This window comes from Squalius cephalus, assembly GCF_949319135.1.
Source record: "Squalius cephalus genome assembly, contig: scaffold_62, whole genome shotgun sequence".
Taxonomy (NCBI): domain Eukaryota; kingdom Metazoa; phylum Chordata; class Actinopteri; order Cypriniformes; family Leuciscidae; genus Squalius; species Squalius cephalus.
Window position 1 is genome coordinate 432,541 of NW_027645841.1, and position 19,033 is coordinate 451,573.

A 19,033-nucleotide genomic window follows, 5' to 3' on the forward strand; every position below is an offset into this window, starting at 1 on the left:
CATCGTTCTGTCTCCACTGCTGCCCTTCCTCAGAGATCTCCTGGGTGATGATCTCTCCTGTGTGTCTGACCTGGAGCACAGCACTCCTGAGGTGCAGCTCGGTCTCGATGTGGGCCGTCTCATGGAGCTCCCTCAGCAGGGCTTCAGCAAACTCTTCATCTGACCCCACCTCACAGGCCACCACACTGGTCGTTCTGATCCTGTGGCCCGTCCTGAAGGTGTGCTGAATGATTCTGGCCACGTCTCGAGCCCTGTACCCTGCCAGTCTCGTCTCTCCAGAGCTGTCTCTCTCACCGTGGCCTACCAGCGTCAGTCGGCTGTCCTCTGACAGAGGCACAGGGGCTCCGTGGATCAGTTCGGGTCTCTGGTTTTCATCAAGAGCGTAGACAGAGGTCACTGCTGGACGTTTCTCATAGAGAGAAGCAGCAGCTCTCCTGACAGTCGGGTCGTCCTGCATAATGAGGATCTGCTGGTGGTCATACTGTGTGCTTGGTGGAGTTAGGTAGAGAGAGACTGAGTCAGGCTGGGTCATGACCTGGTAGAGCTGGGGATTCTCCTGGACTGTTTCTAAGACTGCTTTAAGGCCAGACACAGTTTGTCCATCTTCTGAAACTCTTCCAGATATCTTCACTATAGTGTCGCTGTCTGCTTCTGGTCCACATGAGCCATTGAACAGGCGTTCTGTGCTGACTGTTACTGAGTAATGAGGACTCACGCTGGACTCCTGCTGGACTCTGTCCTCGGCTGGCTTCTCTTTCTCAGTCATGACCAGAAGTGTTCGGCTGTAGCTGTGTGAGATCTCTGAAGCACTTATCTTCTGTTCATCAGCATGCTGGGAAATGAACATATATATGACATTTAAGGCGAGACACTACAGGTGAATAGGGTACAATCTTTAACTAGCAGATATCACCATGAAACTTTCCCAGGTGATTACCTACTTTAAGATGAGGAAAAAATGTATTACAAGTTTTCTGTAATTTAATGTTTAAATATGCAAATTAGGCAATATCTAATTAAATATGCGCTAATTTGCATATATAAAAAAAAACCGAAATCTGAGTATTGGATAAAGCCAGATTAAAAATGATTTTTTCATTGTGTTCACATATTAGATGGGAAAAAATACAGAGGGATTTATGGATATCTGCTTTTGTTTTCCTGTAAATCAGAAAATACTGTCAATAGCCTTAAAAAAAATGATTTTCACCATGTTTTTTGGAATTAAATGTTATATAAATCAGGCTAGGAATAATATATTTACAAATCCCTCTGTAAATGTCTTCATAATATAACTAGGTACTAGACTGGAGAGTTTGGTGTATATCAGTGCGACTGAAGTGGAGATTTGGGACTTGGAGAATGAGAGAAAAGTCATTTTGAGAAAACGGGCTTTAAAGATTTATCATCCGCCAATGAGATTGCGCATTCAGCCCTTATACTTTCACGATTGGTTGCTGATAAAAAGGAAATGACCATATTTGGATTCGACAGCACTGTACAGGAGAGAGAGAGCTTTCTAACGGTGTGTGTGAAGACAGAGAGCAGACGGAGATCGCGGAGCGGCGGGAGGATTTACAACGCCAACTTTTGATGAATTTATGATAAATCTACAGACGCGAACAGACAAAGTGTAGTAAAATAAAGACCTTAATGTGTATTTCAGACTTTTTTCACCACAAGTCTGAAAGAAGACATGTTATTGAAGACAAATATCCAAAAATCTCAAAATTGACCAGTAAAAAACCCTGATGTTTTTGCCTGCCGTGTCTCGCCTTAATATAAATAAAGATTAGGTCAAGATGATCATTTATGAAACGTGGTATCTCACTCCATGTTTTCTGATGTTGAACTCTTTTAATAACTCGTTTTATTAGTTTAACACTGACTGTGTGGGCAGAAATATGTGTCACTAGAAACTGAATTTAGATTTGAATTTGAATTGCGCAATTATTGAATCATTTTAATGTATTAATTCCAATCATTTTTTAACTGACTGTAATATTATGAAATTGAATAGATTTGCTGTGAAACTGAATTTGTTCCTCACTGAACATCCATCCATCGTCAAGCACTTATCCTGCGTACAGGGTCTCGGGGGGGCTGGAGTCAATCCCGGCTCACATCGGGCGGTACACCCTGGACGGGTCGCCAGTCCATCGCAGGGCCACACATAGACACACAACCACTCACACCTAAGGACCATTTGATATTTCTGTCTGAAGTGTTTTCTACCTCTGATGAAGAGCAGTGAGCTCGTCTCATCCAGTACAGTCCCAGACGGGCTCTGTGTCTGTCAGACGGGGGGTAGAAGCCTACTGCCATATCAGCAGAGCCATAACCCAGGCTAATGCACAGCGGTGGGGTAGCTAGAGCTAGTTCAAATATAATGACTTCATTCTATGAAAGGCGCTCTGTCGCGCTGTAAGGGGCCGCTCACATATCGCGTCTTTTGCGCGCGCAAGTTCGTTATTTCAAATGTAGCCGCGCGGTATGCGCGCTCATATTGGAAGCGACGCGGTCGCGGTGCGACGCGCTCGTTTTTTCCAAGCGCGTCCGCGCCGCATCGAGATAAAAACATCTCAACTTTTCAGAATGCCGCAAGCGCACCGCAGGTCACGTGACAAGAACCAAGCTTAGCAACGACAGACGCCTCCGGAGCGCAACCACCCGAGCGCTTTGGAAAAAGGAGAACGCGGCGCGCCTAGCGTTTTCGACGCGTTTTTATGCGCGATATGTGAGCGGCCCCTTAGTCTGTTTTCAGCTACTGTAGAAACATGACGATGCGACGTGGCGACCTCCATGGCAGAGGCCCTGCGGTGTCTGTAGATATAAATTTCTCATTCTAAGCTCATAAACACATGACGGTTCATTATATAATGTCTTTATACACCACTGAAAACATAGTTTAATCTTATATTGCATTTCTGTTGATATATCCTCAGAAATAGTACACACTGAACCTTTAAATATATTTTTTATTATTATCAATAGTAATTATAAAAATCATAATAAATGTATTTAATGGCCTATGATATTTAATAATTAAAATGTAGCTCAATGATTAATAGGGTTCAGTTGGACAAATGGCATAAGAAGGTAGCAGTTTTTGAGGGTTGATACACAAGTATGTCTCCAGAATGCAGGAAATTAAGTGTTTAATGTTTAAAGTCTTCTGGGGGAGTACCCCGAGACCCCCCATCAACTATACATCGTCAATACATTTTTTTTTTTTTTTAAATACCAAACCTATTAAAATATATTGTTGTCTTGTTGTCTTGGCCCCACTATTGTGCAGTGTCAAGTCTCATGGGCTAAGAGCTTTGTCAAACCCCAAATCTTGGTGTATTGGTGAGGGATGTCCGACTGATTGTGATGACCCGTCTGGCCCAAAAGTGCCAGGGCCGTTTTTTTTTTGTCCCAGTCCAGCCCTGCCTGGAACGACCAAGGTTCAAACACACGACCTTCTTGCTGTGAGGCGACAGTGCTTACCCCTGACCCACATCATTGATCACTTTAATATAATGTTGAGAGATTAATTCATTAAGGACTGAATGCATGCAAGAACTGAAATACTGACAGAATAAGCACTTTTACTTTTGATACTTAAGTACATTTAATATGGAATACTTTTATACGTTTACTTGAGTATAATGTTGAGGACGTTTTGGTAAATATGGCATGCCATGTATTGTACTATATTAAAAGCCAATTGTTCAGCGTTTAGAGCAAACAGTGGCAGAGTTGTTGCCCTTTGAACAGCATGCCCGGGATTTACATCCTGGTCAGGCCAAAGTCGCTCTACTACTGTTTATTTTCTTCTCCTGAGGAGGACAATAACTAATGTGACTGAGCAAGGTATTTCCCTCGAGTCTCAACTATAACTCCTGCTGCTAAATGCTGTCTCAAAGATTTCTCCTAGAGAATTACAGTACAGCTTTGTAGCCTGATATATTATTATTATTATTATTCATTAAATTAATTTTCCAGTGACACATATTTCTTCCCGTAGATTTGTAACCCGGTACTGACTTCAGTTCTTCTAAACTCAGCGGTGTTTACTGGTTCTTCTTCTTAAGTCCACCAACCTGTTCCTCCTGAGTGCCAGCGGACGTAAAGCCCTCCTCACACTGCTGCGGATGACCCTGCTCACTCTGGCCAATGTCCACCCTGAGAGAAGATGAACATGCTTATTATAGAGGCTGCGTTCACACTATAATCACACTAGTTCAGTAAAACCTGATAAAGACCATGTGAACAGTTCATGACTTCAGATTGAGCGTTCCTTCCCTAGGAAAGAAGAATAACAACACATTGGTATAAATGTAGAATATTTAGCTAAATTAAACATTTTATTTGTTTAAAAATGTCAATCCTTATTGACTGAAAGACATGATATGCTGTAAGATCTTGGTTATTATTATTCCATACTATGATCAATACGTCTACTTGTGTTTTGTTTTTACTTCATCTTAATCTGTGGATTATTTATTCAGTTCATCAATTCATGAAGATTAGAGAACTGTGAAAATGCCTGTTCACACATGTTGATGTCATCGTATGTCTTCTTTTGTTCAACTAATTGTCCAAAACCAAAAGAAGTTCAATTTAATATAACCTTAACACAAAGGAAATGATTAATTATTAGAACATTATTGCTTTTGAGAGGCTGGAAACCATCAAATGTTTGGCATTTGTGCTTGGAAAATTACTATGATCTACAAATAAATAATCAGCTAATTGTCCTGGGGATTCTTTCACAACATCGATCATAACTTTTGAGAATGTTTTAAAACTACCTCGGAGATGAACTGCTTTTTAAAGTTAGAGTCAGAACAGTAGGCGATAGGCGCTCACGGCGCTCACAATTCATTACTCAATTTTGCGCGTAACAATGCGACTAATTGCGATTGCAAATTGTAATCGTTGCCCAGCACTAATATTTATATATCTATATATATTATGTCGACTGTATGTTTGTCTGCGTGTAGCACCTCATGACCAAAGCAAATTCCATAGTAAGAATTATGGCAGGATGCAGGGCCGTGCTCGACCACAAGCCAACCTTCAATGCTTCAGATATGGATGTTGCTGCAAAGAAGCTACAAGTCCTAAACCTGGATGCTTCATACACATATTAAACCCCAAAGTTAAAGTTAACCTTTGACCTTTTGCATATAAAATCATCCCATAATTCATCCTTGAGTCTAAGGAAATGAAGTGGCGCCAAGGCGTTCCTGAGATATTTCTCCAGATACCTTTGGTCTGAAGGGAGTCCGTCATGAAGCATGTGTTCAGACAGTCCTCTGAGGCGGTGCAGGCCAGCGGTGTCGGGGCGGAGCTCCTGCCACTCATCTTTCACCTCTGAAACAAACATGTTATACTGGTGTGTAGGTGTTCCTCATGCTTATTGGCTGACCTCTTTATTAAAATGTCTGTCATATTTCTGACAAAGCAGCAGCTCAGTGAGTGTCTCCTGCAGTATTAACCCACACTTACTGTGACTTTATAAGTTAGTTTGGTATAGGAGTTACAAGGTTTCCTCTCAGTGTTTTGGTTAAAACAGATAAGGGAAGTTCAGTATTTAAAGAGATCTCTCCTGGTAAATGGGCTCTGGGGGTTGGGTTATTGGAAAAGCAACGCCTCCCCCCAGACAACCTCTCCTGGTCGTCCAGTTTAGATTAGGGAGGACGCAGAAATGCACTGGCCGGCGCATGTTTTTGTTGAGGCTGATATACCTAAACCACAAATCCATAATCCAACTTATTCTTATATCTATATCAATCCCCTCCCCCATGATTGCTTCAGGCCCATAGACCAGGTTTAAAATCGAAAAATTTAAAGTAAAATTTTTTAATTTTATAATTTTATAATTTTAATAGATATGTTCAAAGCAACAATTCCCAATCTTCTGTAATTGGTAGGCTTTAGTGCGTATGCAGTTTAGAGATAATCCTTTTTTTTACCTAAATTCGGTACTGCTCCCATCAATTGCATAAGTTATCCGTTAATCCATCCAAAAAATCAATTACTGCCCCTATCACAACCTAATCCTATTCATCCAAGGAACACATCTTCAGTGGTGTACCTCAGGATCATCAGGTGTTTCGGCTCTTTAAACACCATACACCCTCCCCCGAGGCGGCCCGCCAAAGGGGATCAATCCTTGGCGTGTGTCCCTTACAATCTCTAAAACTCCTCAAAAAATTCTTTTTCCCAGGCCAATCCAATTTGCCAGCAACCTCCCATTCCCCATGATCCCATTACTCAATACTACCAATTCTTTGAACCACCAACCCCAACACCTCAACCAATTAAAAATCTATACCCTCTAATGATAGTCATTGATAGAAAATTGGGTACCAGTTACGGCCTGTCAACCCAAGGCCACCGTCTCTGCGTGCTGTCCAAGTGGACCCAGAGGGGTTGGATACTTACCTCCCTTTACAAGTAACCCCTTCGTTAACACCGCAAGGTATCCCGGGGCACCCAAAAAGGGCCTGTGTCACGAGGTTTAGATTGGCGAGCACTCAAGTCTAGACCCAAGCACCAAGCTTCTACCAATCTTCACCTCTAAGCAATTGCCAACCCAAACAGACATCACACTTACCAGGTGCAACCGTAGAGTAGCAATTACCTTAACCTATCCCTATTTTCCAAAAGTCCCCATATAATTCACCTAGCTACCACAATCCTGGTAAACCTCATTAGTCACATTCCCAGGTGATCCAACGATTCCTTCACCGTTTCATCGTTATTCCTCCTTCAATCCCACGTTTCTCCACCGAATCCCGATCCCACGAACATCCGTCAATTGTACTCAATTCCTCGGCGTCCCACTCCTCGATTTTCGATTTTGTGCATCACCATCTCTGTGACACCTTTTCCCCAAACCTAACCTCCTAATACCCCCTATACATAATTCTATTATTCGAAAACTAATCCACGCCCAAACCCTACCTAGCTCGAACCCGGATCCCCTCGTCCTCAGTCAATTCTCTCTACCCCCCTCCCATCTCCTACTCGTCATTCTACCCTCTATAACCCCAACCCACTGAATCAACAATCTCAATTTACCAGAAAAAATAAATTGACCCTGGGATCGAACCCCGACCTCCCCGCTCCTAATCACTCCATTCTAACCACTCATCCATACCAATCCAATACCAAACCCTTTAATCCTTTATAATACCCAAAGCAATAAACATCCTAAAAATTCAATAATTTCCAGTTGGATTCGAACCCCGATCCCCTTGTTCCCAATCCATCTATATAAACCACTTAACCATATCATTTCTATAACTCAACCATTACAATCCCTATATCCCTTTAACCATAAACCCCTAAAGAATCAATAAGTTCCCATCGGATTCGAACCCCGATCTCCCTGCTCCTAATCATTACATACTAACCACTAACCCACACCATTCCTGACATCCAGTCCCTTCAATCCCTATAAACTCCTCAATCTAACAACCAATATATAAATTTAGATCCCACCAGACTCGAACCTGGATCTCCTTGTTCCCAATCCATCCCACCTAACCACTCACCCACACCAAACTTATCATCCAATCCCCTTAATCCCTATAAATCCTTCCACCTGATAATTAAAATATTCAATTAAATTCCACCAGATTCGAACCCGGATCTCCTTGTTCCCAATCCATCCCATCTAACCACTCAACCACACCATCCTAACAACCAATTCACCTCAATCCCTATAAACCCTTAAACCTGACCACTAAAATATTCATCCAAGAAACTTTTAAGATCATAGGTAATTTTAGTCCGAACATCCCCCTATATGGGGTAGGTTTTAGGTATGTTCAAGAATTTATTCCCAGTCCCCTGTAAGGGGTAGGTTTTAGTGCTTGTGCTGGTAACAGGATAGCCCAATTACACCCCAGACAAGCATCCCTCCTGTGAGGGGTAGGTTTTAGGTATGTTCAAGAGTTTTATTCCCAGTCCCCTGTAAGGGGTAGGTTTTAGTGCTTGTGCTGGTACCAGGATAGCCCAATTACACCCCAGACAAGCATCCCTCCTGTGAGGGGTAGGTTTTAGGTATGTTCAAGAGTTTTATTCCCAGTCCCCTGTAAGGGGTAGGTTTTAGTGCTTGTGCTGGTACCAGGATAGCCCAATTACACCCCAGACAAACATCCCTCCTGTGAGGGGTAGGTTTTAGGTATGTTCAAGAGTTTTATTCCCAGTCCCCTGTAAGGGGTAGGTTTTAGTGCTTGTGCTGGTACCAGGATTAGTTAGGGTTAGGTTAGGGTTAGGGTTAGGTGAGAGAAGATCCAAGATCCAAACCTGAGGTCTAAATCTGGTTTTGCACGGGCCCTAACACACATGGCCGCTTCGCACAAACACAAGGATGGACCAAAATAATGTCCAGAGAGATGTATAAAAATATAAAAAGAGGGTTAAATCACCGTGGGGTACGCCAATGAGGGCTTGAAGCCAGAAAAGCGATGGGTAGGTTTAGTGAGAAAGTGAGAGGGGCATAAACATTATTAACCCACGTCTGTTTGGACGAAGGGAGACATTTAAACATTAAAACAGACCAACTCACGCCTGTTTGGGCGATGAGAAAAAATTATATTAGGCTCTGCTACATCACCACACACCAATGATGGCGGCCATTTTATGTTTTACAGTCTGCGTCATTCAGGAGCACTTCGCGACGCGTTTCGAGCTCGACCACAGCTCTCATCAGGCGATTTTGAATGACTACTGTCTCTTTTCCCCTGCTTTATAGCTTTCAAAAGGGGCGTGGCCCCTCTAACTGTCACACAAGCACCTTTCAGCATAAAATAATGCGTCACGAGTCATTTTTCTGCTATCAACCTTCTTGTTTTTAATTTTAAATATTTTTATAAATGTATACAAACACTCACAAACATCACAAGGAACACCCAAGTGCCGAGAACGAAGTCCAGAGTATCAGGCACTGGCTGAGTTAGGTGAGAGAAGATCCAAGATCCAAACCTGAGGTCTAAATCTGGTTTTGCACGGGCCCTAACACACATGGCCGCTTCGCACAAACACAAGGATGGACCAAAATAATGTCCAGAGAGATGTATAAAAATATAAAAAGAGGGTTAAATCACCGTGGGGTACGCCAATGAGGGCTTGAAGCCAGAAAAGCGATGGGTAGGTTTAGTGAGAAAGTGAGAGGGGCATAAACATTATTAACCCACGTCTGTTTGGACGAAGGGAGACATTTAAACATTAAAACAGACCAACTCACGCCTGTTTGGGCGATGAGAAAAAATTATATTAGGCTCTGCTACATCACCACACACCAATGATGGCGGCCATTTTATGTTTTACAGTCTGCGTCATTCAGGAGCACTTCGCGACGCGTTTCGAGCTCGACCACAGCTCTCATCAGGCGATTTTGAATGACTACTGTCTCTTTTCCCCTGCTTTATAGCTTTCAAAAGGGGCGTGGCCCCTCTAACTGTCACACAAGCACCTTTCAGGATAAAATAATGCGTCACGAGTCATTTTTCTGCTATCAACCTTCTTGTTTTTAATTTTAAATATTTTTATAAATGTATACAAACACTCACAAACATCACAAGGAACACCCAAGTGCCGAGAACGAAGTCCAGAGTATCAGGCACTGGCTGAGTTAGGTGAGAGAAGATCCAAGATCCAAACCTGAGGTCTAAATCTGGTTTTGCACGGGCCCTAACACACATGGCCGCTTCGCACAAACACAAGGATGGACCAAAATAATGTCCAGAGAGATGTATAAAAATATAAAAAGAGGGTTAAATCACCGTGGGGTACGCCAATGAGGGCTTGAAGCCAGAAAAGCGATGGGTAGGTTTAGTGAGAAAGTGAGAGGGGCATAAACATTATTAACCCACGTCTGTTTGGACGAAGGGAGACATTTAAACATTAAAACAGACCAACTCACGCCTGTTTGGGCGATGAGAAAAAATTATATTAGGCTCTGCTACATCACCACACACCAATGATGGCGGCCATTTTATGTTTTAGGGTTAGGGGAATGAGAACTCCAAGATCTGGGACCCTGAGGTCCCAGAAATGGCTGTGCACTGGCCTACTTTCTGCTGACCACTAAAGGTTACCCAAGGTCAAGAAAGGGAACGATGCTGTGATCCAAAGTCCCACTATAATGTCCACTTGACAAATACGTAAATCTGTATATGATATTTAATTAGTAATTGTAGTATTAACCCCTTATATAACCCGTCTCATACCTGTGTGTGTATATATTTTTTTATTATTATTTTGTAATTATCTATATGGTTGTGTTATGCTATAATGAGTGTAATAAATGAGATGACCCCTATTTTGTTTGTTTGTTTTTTTAAATTTTCTCACAGGGGTCGACCAGAGAGGGCTGACAACCGTCGGGGCAGGCGATAGAGGGCCGTCCAGACCGGATTGACAGGTGAGTGGGGTAGATTTTAGTGTAGAAATGGCGTAATTGATATTTTTGTATGTTTGTTTCTCCCAGGGGTCGACCAGAGAGGGCTGAAAACAGTCGGGGTAGGCGACAGAGGGCCGTCCATACCGGACCAACAGGTGAGTGGGGTAGATTTAAGTGTAGAAGATGGAGTAACTGATATTTTTGTTTGTCTGTTTTTGAAACTTCTTGCAGGGGTCGACCAGAGAGGGCTGAAAACAGTCGGGGTAGGCGACAGAGGGCCGTCCATACCGGACCAACAGGTGAGTGGGGTAGATTTAAGTGTAGAAGATGGAGTAACTGATATTTTTGTTTGTCTGTTTTTGAAACTTCTTGCAGGGGTCGACCAGAGAGGGCTGAAAACAGTCGGGGTAGGCGACAGAGGGCCGTCCATACCGGACCAACAGGTGAGTGGGGTAGATTTAAGTGTAGAAGATGGAGTAACTGATATTTTTGTTTGTCTGTTTTTGAAACTTCTTGCAGGGGTCGACCAGAGAGGGCTGAAAACAGTCGGGGTAGGCGACAGAGGGCCGTCCAGACCGGACCAACAGGTGAGTGGGGTAGATTTAAGTGTAGAAGATGGAGTAACTGATATTTTTGTTTGTCTGTTTTTGAAACTTCTTGCAGGGGTCGACCAGAGAGGGCTGAAAACAGTCGGGGCAGGCGACAGAGGGCCGTCCAGACCGGACCAACAGGTGAGTGGGGTAGATTTAAGTGTAGAAGATGGAGTAACTGATATTTTTGTTTGTCTGTTTTTGAAACTTCTTGCAGGGGTCGACCAGAGAGGGCTGAAAACGGTCGGGGTAGGCGACAGAGGGCCGTCCATATCGGACCAACAGGTGAGTGGGGTAGATTTAAGTGTGGTAGGTTATATTGGGGTTATGAGAAATAGGGCTTTCTGTGTCCGGTGTAGTTTATGGGGGGTTATTGACGGGTAAGTGTTAGTAATGAGATGTGGGTGGCCATTCAAAGAGGAGTTCTTGGTCCAAACCACTATCCCAAAAATAACGGAAGAGCGTTGAGGAGAGAGAAATAAAAGGATTTAAACCTCATTGAGGCCTCTCGGGTAAACTGTGTCCAATCGCTTGATCCAAATACTCTCGGCCTTGAGTCTTTCTTTTAAAGACCATGCCGGATTGGATTGGAGACAGGTGACTTTAAATGCGGACAGACCGTGGGTCAGGAAGTGTTGCACTAGGCGTCGTCGCTTATCAATTTTATGCACAATATTGTGTGCGTGCTGATAGGCTCTGACCCTCAGTTCATTTTTTGTTTGACCCACGTATTGTCTGCGGCATCTTGTGCAAAAGGCCAAATAAATGCAATTGACGGCTTCGTGGGTCAGAGGTCGGGTGATTTTAAAAATCTTTTTGTTAAATCTGCTCATTACCCACTTTTTTTGGACAAAGTATTTGCAGCGACCGATACGGCCAGTGGGGCCCGGTGTGCGTAACTTGCTGTAGACCAACGTGTCATGTAAGTTTTCGTTACGCTTATAAGCTGCAATGGGCCTGTGATGCTTAAGGAAGCTAGTAGGTTCCAGGAACTTCAAAAAGTTTTCCTTGATGGCCGAATTGAGGGATACGCATTGTTTGGAGTAGAGGGCCGTGAGTGGGATGATTTTGTTCCTAATCTGCCCTTCTGCTCTAACTGGGCTTTTTGGCTTATCGAATGTTTTCCAAATCTTTCTCAGGAATGATCTACTGTAACCACGCCCACGGAGAGCTCGGAAGAGGATGCGCGTGGCCTCCACAAAGGACGATGGCTGTGAGCAGATTCTTTTGAATCTGAGGAGCTGTGACTTAACGATTCCTCTAAAGGTATGTCTTGGGTGAAAACTGTCTCTATGAAGTAATGAATGCGTATCCGTGTCTTTGAAGTAAACCCTAAAGTCTAGCTGTCCTGTTACTTCAAAATTGGGTCCCTTATAAGAGACTACGTCCAAAAAGTTGACCTCTGACCTATTCGTGTTGTATTTGACCTTTATAGAAGCCTGGTGTGAATTAAGGTGAGCGATGAAAGTGAGGAAATCGTCCTCCGAGTGGGTCCAGACACCCCAGATATCGTCCAAGTACCTGTAGTACGCGAATGGTTTCTTGGCAGAGCCTGCGAGAGCCGTTTGCTCCCAGTCTGCCATGAAGATGTTCGCGTATGAAGGGGCGAACTTCTTCCCCATGGCTGTCCCCTTCACTTGTAAGTAAAATTTATTGTCAAACTCAAAGTCGTTTTTCGTCAAATTTATCTCCAAAAGTTTAAGGAGATGCTCGTCCGGTCTAAGGGGATCAGGGTATTTGGACATAAATTTTCTGACCGCTTTTAAGCCAGTCGGGGTATCGATATTGGTGTATAAACTATCTATGTCAATTGTAAATAACGATGCATTTTGGGGGATTTTGAGTTGACTAATTTTTGCAATGAAGTCGTACGTGTCTTTAAGGTAGCTTGGATGTCTGGTGGAGAGAGGATTAAGGAAGTGTTCCAAGTACTCAGCCGTAAAGTATGTCTCACTGTTGCAGTCGGACACGATGGGTCTGCCCGGTGGGACCTCAAACGGAACGCTCCACTTTTCTGGTTCTTTGTGGATTTTTGGCAACAAGTAAAACCTTCTGGCTCGGGGTGGGCCTTCACCCACGAGGTACTCTTTTTGTTTTGCGCTGATAATCTTTTTTGAACACATGTCCTCTAAAATTTCCTCTATCTCTTTTATAGTGTCTGTGTAAATGGGCCCCTCGAGAGGACGATAGTGCTCTGCGACAGACAGTTGTCTCAGTCCCTCACCGAGGTATTGTGCTCTGTCTAAAATGACTGTGGCGTTGCCCTTATCGGCTGGCTTAATTATTATATCCGTATTGTTATATAGTTCCTTCAGAGCTTTTCTTTCGCTCGGTGTTAAATTGGGCGTCACCCCCAGACCCCAGTGTAACTTTTTGAAAGCAAAATTGTCCGCTCTTATGACCTTCTCTATTTCTTTAGGCAGGCTGGACAGAGCGGGTTCCCAATCAGAGGGATGAGTGAACGGTACCTTTGATTTCTGGCTTTTCTTGCCCTCAAAAAATGTCTCAAGTTTGAGTCTACGATGGTACGCTTGCATGTCCGCTAACAGTTCCTTCTTTCTACAGCTCGAAGGGGTGGGGATGTACGAAAGGCCCCTTTTGAGGACTGAGGTCTGATTTGTGGATAGAACAAAGGACTTTGACAGATTGATAATGAGTTTATGAGAACCGCATTTTGGGTTGTCAGGGTCTACAAGTTTAAATGTGAAGTCCAATGCGTGAGGAGAGCCTTAGCCGTAGTCGGTCTCCAATGGATACCATCTTTTTCCACATGGAAGTGCGTGGATGCCAGCAGAGGGATGAAAGTCAGGTTCTTTTTGATGAAGCTATTAATATGCTCTAGCATATCCTGTTCTGCTTGTGGCAGCACTCTCGAAAAATTGATAAGAGGCACAATTATTTCTGTCTGTGGCAGGATCCTCTTTGCCGTTTTGTATGTTTTCTGGATTTCTGTTATGGCCGTCATTCTATATCTCTGTCTGCGGTTATTAAGCCCAAATGACAGAACGATCTTTTCCGGTACTCTAGCCACTGTGGCCTTTTCCAATAGATTGCATGCATGCTGGAATTTAGCACCGGGGAAACTGTCCACCTGGAGATCAGATTCCTCGTAGTGAGGAAGCCTGGACAGATTTGAGTCCCCAATGATGACAATTCTCCCTTTTAGTGTGAGGCTCCAATCTACATGTTTTCTTGTGGTGTTAATGTGGCGTAAAGGACGGTTGAGAGAGCCAGAAGATGGGCTGTCAATCATTAGGGGTTCATTTACGTTTGTGTCTTCCCCAGGTGCGAGAACACCGAGAGCTGGTGTGGGTTTGGAGACGCTCGGTTCACCCTGTTCCCCCCCTATGTCTCCCACTGGCCTTTGGGCCAGGTCTGGTATCGGGTCAAACTCCCGAAGGAACTCAGAGAGCGGTGAAGGTGGTTTTACCGGAGTCTGTGAGTCGTCAGAAAAAAGCACACTGCTATGATCTGAGTAAGCAATTGGGGTAGACATTTGGGGAAAGGGGAACAATCTGTGTTCCGTCTCTGAAACAGGCGAGCTAATTGGGACACCGATAAGCTCTGGTGTGGCCTCTGCCACCTGAGGGGTTGGCATCCTGTCATTGGCCTGTGGCACTTCCTCCTGAGTAAGAGGAACTAAAACAGAGATTTCCACCACTGGTGTCACAGGGCGGCTCTGGGCTACAGGGGTCGCGACAGAGATTTCCGGCACTGTTGTCACAGGGCGGCTCTGAGCTACAGGGGCCGCGACAGAGATTTCCGGCCTCGGTGTTACCGGGCGGCTCTGGGGTGGAGGGGCCGTTGAGGAGGGTTCCGCTCCTGGCTTTAGGTGGCGGCTCTTATGTGTTCTCTTTCTCTGTTCGCAGGGCTGCGGTGCTTCCGCCTGTATGGGCAGAAGGGACTCTGGCAGGTCCTGTGGAGGTGCTTCCTCCTCAAAGGACCAATCTCTTCTGTATGGAAGAGAACTAGTGCCTGCTTTATCTGGTAAACAGAGTGTTGGAGAGGTTTGTATCTCTATGTGTTTTTGACTGACTGTTTGTCTTACAGGAGCGGTGTCAGTAGGAGGTTCGGCCGGCAGAGGTGCAGGGGCCTGTGTGGCGGTTCGGCTGGCGGAGGCGACGACAGCAGCGTAAGTGCGAGGGAGTGCGGTCCCCCTTGTATCTGTGGGGGCTCTCTGTGTCGTCGTGTTCACACCAATCGGGATCTCTGCCGTAATAAGGGCCTCTGCTTGTGCAATGGCCTCTGCACTAACTCTACTTCTATAATTTCTGTCCGCCCAGTGTGACGCCACTTCAAATGCTTCAGGCCAATCGGCTTGATTGGTCTGGGTACGTATGCTTTGAATGGTTGCATCAATCATTGATTCGTAATGTCGTTCGAGAAGTAGTTGCGTTGTATAGGACCAGTTTTTTGCGTTGTCCTGCAGCAGCCGTGTAACTTGGTCATTTGGAAAGGCTGGTCTCACTGTCTCTATCAGGAGGTCAGTGAGTCTTTTAAATGTGACCGGCTGGTTATTCTGAACCTGTGTGGTAACTCTTTCTAGATGGTGTACCTGGCGGATCAGATCATAGAACAATTTGATTGTCGTTTTGAGTTGAGGCGGTGCCGGTGTGAAATCTGGATTTTGTCTAAAACGGTTTTTGTTTTCTCTCACAGGTTCAGCCCTTGTTATGTATCTAGGAGGAGGGCGGCGACGTTGCTGGTAACCGCCCTGGTTCGTGAAGTGCGGGTAAGTGTTATCAATAGAAGGGTTCACGTCCCTCTGTCCCCCTCCATTGAAGTTGAAAGAAACCGTTCTGGGTCTCTGATCGGAGGGGATGTGTGTGTAGTTGTTACGAAAGGAAGGTATGGTGCGTCGGTATTCAAGGTGTTGTGGGAGAGGAAAGTCCTCCTCATCCTCAATTTCTGGACCTTCATACAAATATTCACGCCGAGCGTGTTTGTGTACCACCATATCGTCCTGACGGGGACGTGTTTCTCTAATTGCTCTCTTTTGACTTTTTTTACCCTTTTCGTTCTTACCAGGAGGCCTGTATGGGCCTGCAACTGGTCCAAAATGACTCTTCTGATAGGGAGATCTGTATGGATCTGCCACCTTCTCATAACGGTCATTCTGCGGTACAGGGAATCGCTGGGAGGGTCCAGGCCTGGACACCTCCCTGTGAGTGGATCTGTTAAATTCCCTATTTTGACGTTTCTGACTGTTTGTATTGTTTCTGTTTCTTACAGGGCGGAACTGTGGAGCTGTATTTCTTTGTCTCCTGTATGGGAAACTCTGCTCTTTGGCACGGTGGCGTGCCGAAGTGTTACTTGGTTCTCCGAAATTAAAATATTTATAATCTGGTGTAACACTTGTGTGTCTAATTTTTGGACGTGGTGTGGTTCTCTGTCTCGGTCTACCACGGAAATTGTCCATAATGTCAGAACTATGTGTGTATTTTTTTGAAACTTTTTTGGTATTTTTATGATTTTTTTGTTAGATTTTTATAGATTTTTATTGAACAAGAATAGAACAAGAATAACAATAAACATGAACAAAATCAAAAATCAAAAATCAAAAAATCAAAAAATCAAAAAATAAATGCGTTCAAGTCTTTCGCGACGTTTCGGTAAATAAATATTACCTTCTTCAGGCTGACTTGAACTTTGAGAAAAAAACTTTTTAGGAAAGATGTAAGAAATATATATACAGTATATATAATATAAAATATATTTATAAACTATAATATGTATAGAATACAATATATATATATTTTTATATATACAGATATATTTTCTCTACAATGAAATTAACAAGGTAAATGGACTCTTTGTTAAGACGTGGAGGAGCGTGAAAGGCTGCGACCATTTGCTGTCTATTGAGAGCATGAAATGAGAGCGCGCTCGTATGCGCGCCCCTTTATATAGACTGGCTCTAGAAAAAAAATTGTTATCAATATGTGGATTTTCAGTCCTCCTAATTGAAATAGATTCAAAACTGGACCGCGAAAGGTGAGTAAAACTTCATATAATCAAGTGTATAATTGTGTTAGTAGATTTATTTCCTGATTTTAGTGGAAAAATAGTTAGTTTCGTTCAAGGGTGTGCGTCGACGTTGGATGACGTCATACCCACTGAAAATGGTGAGAAACTAAAAAATAGTCAAACATAGTCATTAATATGAGTAAAAAATTCGTAAATGAAGGTTTTATGATTAGGATATAAAGTAAACAACTTTCATAAAAAGAGTTGGGGCAGAAATTGTTGTAAAGTGTGTGTTTTGAATTTTGTTTCCATGACGACATCGTTTTGTTCCGGGACGACATCGTTTTATCCACAAGACGTTTTTAAGGTAAAATCATGGGGTTTAAATGTATCCATATGTAAATATGGACCTAATACATTCCAAAGGGTGTAGGAAAAATATAAGTTGGGACAGAAAATGCTGTTTGATGTATGTTTATGAATTATTTCCACGACGACATCGTTTCTGTCTGGGACGACATCGTTTCGGTCCGGGACGACATCGTTTTGGTCCGGGACGACATAGTTTTATGTTTTTGAGGGAAAAATAATGATTTGTAATTTTGTCCATATGTATACATGGTCTGTTTATATCCTGAAGGGTGTAAGAAAAATATTACAGATGAACTATATGTTTGTCAATTAAAAATAGGTGTGTAAACCTAAATATCCATGTATGTATCTCCCTTATTTATGTTTTTTAGCTGTCCCATGTGTGTTTATAAAATCTTAACGCTCTTCCAATAGGATCAAATAGTGAAGTATAATGTGAATATATAATGTTTGGTGTATTATTTCATTAAGTTGATCAAATAGAGATATGGGAGACAATAGATACACAGGGTGAACCCAGTCTAAACCCAGGGCTCTCCAAAAGCTCAGAGTCCGTGGCGCGGGCTTGGTTAGGGGAATGAGAACTCCAAGATCTGGGACCCTGAGGTCCCAGAAATGGCTGTGCACTGGCCTACTTTCTGCTGACCACTAAAGGTTACCCAAGGTCAAGAAAGGGAACGATGCTGTGATCCAAAGTCCCACTATAATGTCCACTTGACAAATACGTAAATCTGTATATGATATTTAATTAGTAATTGTAGTATTAACCCCTTATATAACCCGTCTCATACCTGTGTGTGTATATATTTTTTTATTATTATTTTGTAATTATCTATATGGTTGTGTTATGCTATAATGAGTGTAATAAATGAGATGACCCCTATTTTGTTTGTTTGTTTTTTTAAATTTTCTCACAGGGGTCGACCAGAGAGGGCTGACAACCGTCGGGGCAGGCGATAGAGGGCCGTCCAGACCGGATTGACAGGTGAGTGGGGTAGATTTTAGTGTAGAAATGGCGTAATTGATATTTTTGTATGTTTGTTTCTCCCAGGGGTCGACCAGAGAGGGCTGAAAACAGTCGGGGTAGGCGACAGAGGGCCGTCCATACCGGACCAACAGGTGAGTGGGGTAGATTTAAGTGTAGAAGATGGAGTAACTGATCTCTTTGTTTGTCTGTTTTTGAAACTTCTTGCAGGGGTCGACCAGAGAGGGCTGAAAACAGTCGGGGTAGGCGACAGAGGGCCGTCCATACCGGACCAACAGGTGAGTGGGGTAGATTTAAGTGTAGAAGATGGAGTAACTGATATTTTTGTTTGTCTGTTTTTGAAACTTCTTGCAGGGGTCGACCAGAGAGGGCTGATAACAGTCGGGGTAGGCGACAGAGGGCCGTCCAGACCGGACCAACAGGTGAGTGGGGTAGATTTAAGTGTAGAAAATGGAGTAACTGATCTTTTTGTTTGTCTGTTTTTGAAACTTCTTGCAGGGGTCGACCAGAGAGGGCTGAAAACAGTCGGGGTAGGCGACAGAGGGTCGTCCAGACCGGACCAACAGGTGAGTGGGGTAGATTTAAGTGTAGAAAATGGAGTAACTGATATTTTTGTTTGTCTGTTTTTGAAACTTCTTGCAGGGGTCGACCAGAGAGGGCTGAAAACAGTCGGGGTAGGCGACAGAGGGCCGTCCAGACCGGACCAACAGG

General features: G+C 43.6%; 1 protein-coding gene and 1 long non-coding RNA gene across 2 annotated transcripts; both read left to right on the forward strand.

Annotated features, from left to right (window-relative positions):
* The first annotated feature begins 12,450 nt into the window (after positions 1-12,450).
* On the forward strand, positions 12,451-13,463 carry LOC307154126. Its single transcript, XR_013820278.1, has 3 exons — positions 12,451-12,641; positions 12,886-13,226; positions 13,418-13,463. It is a non-coding gene; the product is annotated as an uncharacterized lncRNA (long non-coding RNA).
* Positions 13,464-13,586: 123 nt separating this feature from the next.
* On the forward strand, positions 13,587-16,438 carry LOC307154120 (uncharacterized protein). Its single transcript, XM_079898895.1, has 4 exons — positions 13,587-14,985; positions 15,049-15,130; positions 15,658-15,730; positions 16,231-16,438. Exons 1-4 carry the CDS (start codon positions 14,889-14,891, stop codon positions 16,327-16,329), a joined length of 351 nt encoding a protein of 116 aa, XP_079755021.1. The 5' UTR covers positions 13,587-14,888; the 3' UTR covers positions 16,330-16,438.
* Positions 16,439-19,033: the final 2,595 nt, after the last annotated feature.